This window comes from Monoraphidium neglectum, assembly GCF_000611645.1.
Source record: "Monoraphidium neglectum strain SAG 48.87 unplaced genomic scaffold scaffold01724, whole genome shotgun sequence".
Taxonomy (NCBI): domain Eukaryota; kingdom Viridiplantae; phylum Chlorophyta; class Chlorophyceae; order Sphaeropleales; family Selenastraceae; genus Monoraphidium; species Monoraphidium neglectum.
Genome location: NW_014011904.1, coordinates 1 through 4,027, shown reverse-complemented (window position 1 = coordinate 4,027; position 4,027 = coordinate 1). Strand labels below are relative to the sequence as shown.

The 4,027-nt window shown below is 63.7% G+C and overlaps 1 protein-coding gene across 1 annotated transcript; it reads left to right on the top strand.

Annotated features, from left to right (window-relative positions):
* Positions 1-2,528: 2,528 nt before the first annotated feature.
* Positions 2,529-2,794, top strand: MNEG_8828 (hypothetical protein; the record flags this gene model as incomplete). Its single annotated transcript, XM_014042698.1, has 1 exon — positions 2,529-2,794. A coding segment is annotated over one exon (266 nt), but the record flags the coding sequence as incomplete, so codon positions are not given.
* Positions 2,795-4,027: the final 1,233 nt, after the last annotated feature.

Below are 4,027 nucleotides of genomic sequence, written 5' to 3'. Positions count from 1 at the left end.
GACTGGCGAGGAGCGGCACAGGCTTGACCATTAAACGTCAGGCTTCCATCAAGGGCCGTGGGGTTGCAAGGTCGGTTTGCAAGGATGTAGCCTCCCAGCAAAGAGCAGGCGTGTTGTGGTGCTCAGGTGGCCACCCCAATTGGCGGGAGTGGTCAGGGGCCGCTGGCGCACCCACCTGAATGCAGTCTGCCATGGCCTGCAGCATACCCTGTGGGCCACCATGCTTCACGCGCTTGGCTCGCAGGTTGGCCAGGACGGCGGCGCCAGCCACAGAGCCAGTAGCCTGCGAGCAGGCAACGGAGTGTCGGTGATGTGTGCATGGTCGTGCGCTAGCATCATGTGCGCCAGCAAAGATTGGGCATGGTCAAAAGCGGCGACCAGGATGCACCGTCCACCACTGGTGCCTCCCAACGACTTGGGAAGGCACAGAGTCGCAAACCAAAGGCACTCCCGCCTCGGGCACAGGTACGCCCTCATGTCGCACCTTGTACTGCCAGCTCCTCTCAACCTGTTCTTGTACAGCCCTGAGCTTGGCTGCACGTGATGCTGCCACGCAGGCTTCCTCGCAATGCGCCGGCAGGGACTGCTGGCACTCCTCCTCTGCTGGGCCATCAGTAGCAGGGCTTGTTGCAGTGGCGTTTGGGCACGGCACCTGCGCTTGCGCCTGGGCCGACGGCGCAGTCGCCCTGGGCGAGCACCCTGCTCGCTGCAGCTGAAAACGCGGTGATGTCAGCAGGAACTCGTCAAGGCTCCCAGAGCACAGGGAGCTCAGCGCCGCAGCGTCAATGCTGGGCGCTGGGGAGGTGTGGAGCGTTCCGAAAGGGCCCGGGGGGCGAGGGCTGACCGCCAGTGTGGATGACATGGCAAACGCCCTGACTGTTTCCTGGGCAGGTCGGCACCCAGTCAGAGAGGGCGCACATGAGCGTAACATGCGCAAGGAGTCCGAGGAGCTCAAAGGGCAGTGCTTGCAGCTGGAGCTCTGTGAGAAAGCGGCGAGAGGTTTCAGCAGCAAGGCCGCTTCACCGGTGGCCTGTCTCACAGCGTTCTGGTGTCTCCAGTATTGTTTGCCTCCAAATCCAGCTTTCGCGAGTACAGCAGCACAAGTTATTCTAGATTTATGTCGGGGTCTGCTTGACTGTGCAAAGTCCCGGTATCACTTGTGACAGATATTACAGATATATTTTTCAGTGAAGCAAAACGCGAACGGTATTCCGAAGTTTGGCTGCAAGGCGCATGTCATGTTGACCGCGCCCCGTGCCTGAAATGCGTGTTCCACAGAAATCTCCAATCTCAAGAATTACGTGGGTATTCGTTGCCAGTTGAGACTTTGCTTCGTCGACCAGACCCTTGGGGCATGACTCACCGACTTTCCGCTAGAGGGGGCTCTTCTGGCCTCCGGGAATCGATTCTCGCGGAATGCCCCGCGACCTGCGCCAAAAGATGCGGCGTGTGATCCTATGATTTTTAGGTACCTCGTAGAATAGCCAGAAAAATCCTGGGCCGAGCGCGGGGCCGCGCGGACGGTGCAGCCATGGCGACCCCGCGAAATCACGCATGTATGACCTCTAAGACCGGTGAGGAATGAACATCATATGTAACAACAAAATGTGGGCCGATCATGACCGCGGTTTGCCCTGTCAGGCGTGAGCGGGGCCCAGGTGTGGGCACCAACCCAGCGCACGTACCAGCCTGCCGGGCCTCGTTGACATGTCGGATGCGATACGTGTTCGTAGATGCATACGCTGCCACCGGCGCGCGGCGCCATATGCGGCCCAGGAGCACCCCTAGCGTCGTGGCAACTCACACAGCAGCGGTTTTGACTCGCTTGACAAGCGCCGATGCAGAGCCGGTGCGATTGCCTGGAAGATTGTTGTGCACAAGATTCAAGCAACTATTAGCATCTCATCATCTAACGCCCTCGTGCCGGGCCTATGCTCCTAAGATGATGGTACAACACCAATCTTGTACGGTACTGTACTGTACGTGATACCATACACGGTTCGCTGCTGCGTGCAGCGTGCTTCACCTGGCAGGATCACACTGCAAGGCACTCTGCCAATAAACCGTTGTAAGGCGCGCCCGGATCCAAACGGGCACTGACAGTGTGGTGTGCTATGCATCCGCCTCACTCGCACCATTGATGTCGCCTGATGCGAAGAAGCCAGCTTGACACTACTTGACACTACTTGACACCCTCAACTGGCCATCTCTATGGTTTTTTGTGGATGAATATCTGTTCTGACACTTGGTGCTCAGGCGCGGCCCCAATGGCCGCGATGATGCAGGGCGTTCCAGCCCCTTGCACCTTTTCTGCATTAAAAAAAACTTCAAGTGCGCGTTCCCGCCTTGCAAGAGGCGCGTGCCCCAATGGCTGCAGTCGCAGCGGAGGCGGCGCCAAACGGGGCCGCGCTGTTGTCCCAGCCTTGCCGCATGGGGTGGAGACCGCCGCCGGCACCACCACCACCACAACCACAACCACCACCACCCACAGCAGCAGCATCAGCATCAGCGGCAGCGGCAGCGACAGCATGAACCCCAGCACAAGCAGCAGCGCGGTTGCCAGCGATAGCCCCGCAAGACTGTCGCGGCCCCAGGCCGCCGCGCTGTCGTGCGCCCTTGGCGCCGCCGGGGCCGGCGCATACCACCTGCTCTCCACCCAGCCGGCGCTGCCACCGCTGAGCGACGCCCTGGGAGAGCTTGCAGCGGCCGCAGGCGTGTTGCTGGGCGGTGCGGCGGCGTGCGCGGCGGTGGCCAAGGCGGTGCTGGGTGACAGATTTCACGTCGAGCTGCACAGGTGAGGCGGTGGCTACTAGTGGTCGCCTTTTGTGCGCATGCATGAGTGAGCACACGCCAGGTGCTGGGCACGTGCATGTGCGTGTGTGTGTGGGGGTACGCATGGGTGGATGGCGGACATGCATGCACGCACGCATGCGTGTGCTTGTGGTGGGGTTGTGGGGGAGCACCTGTGCTTGCGGTGGTTGCGGTCTGGCAACACAACGTCATCATCAGCCTTGCAGCTCTCATGGTCAAGGGATCCTGGCAGGTTGCAGTGGAGGATGCCGTTGAGCCAATACATGGCGAAGATGCCGGCGTGCTGCGCCTGCGCCAACCAGCCAGCGCATCGAGTCGACCTGCCATGCCCGCGTGGCGCCCCATGAGTGCGTACTTGGCCCCTCCCCTCGTCACCTGCCCGCCGCCCTGCAGGGGCCGGCTGTATGTGACCCTGGGGGTGCCCTCCCACGGCCCCCCGCTGCAGCCTGGAGCTGTGGTGGTGCGGCCGGCCGGCGACCCCCGCCTCGGCAACGGCGCGGTGAGCACGCCCCCTGAGCTGTGTCCCCCCCGCAACGGCGCGCCCGCCGGCCCCGGCTTCGTGCGGTTTGGGCACAGCGGCCCACCGTTCGCCTCTCAAGCCGCCCCGCACCGCCCCGCGCCGCGATGCGCCGCTTGCGCCGCACCCTGCAGTTTGCTGCGGCCGTGATCCCGCGCGGCACCCTCATCGGGCAGTACAGCGGTGACCTGATGGACCGGACAGCATTCTTCGCACGCTGTGAGCGGGGGCGCGATAGGGGACGGTTCACGGCGGGGCCGCAGGCGCAGGTGTGCGCGACTGGCGCGGGGCGTGGTCGGTGGTGCTGCGCGCGGCGGGGACTGGTGGGGCCCGGCGCCCTTGGGGCCGCGCAAGCGGGGGTAAGGTCGGAGCGATGCGCATGAGTGGACCAGCAGCTGCCGCGGCGGCTGCAGGGCTGAGGCATTCAAGCCGCGGGCGCCCTAACACTGACGCGCGTCCCTCACCGTCCTGCAATACCCGCCCCCCCTATCCACACCCTTCAATCCGCGCCATCAGACCCGGACGGCGTGGTGAGTGCCAGCCTTGGGACCTGGCGGTGACCGTGTGCGATCACAGCCCTGGCGGGGCCGCCTGGGGGCGGCGCAGCGCTCGTGTCGCCCGACAGCGGGCGCCTCCTCCTGGCTCCTCGCCTCCTCACGCCTGGTGGCACCCCTCTCTCTCGTGTCAACCCCATCATGT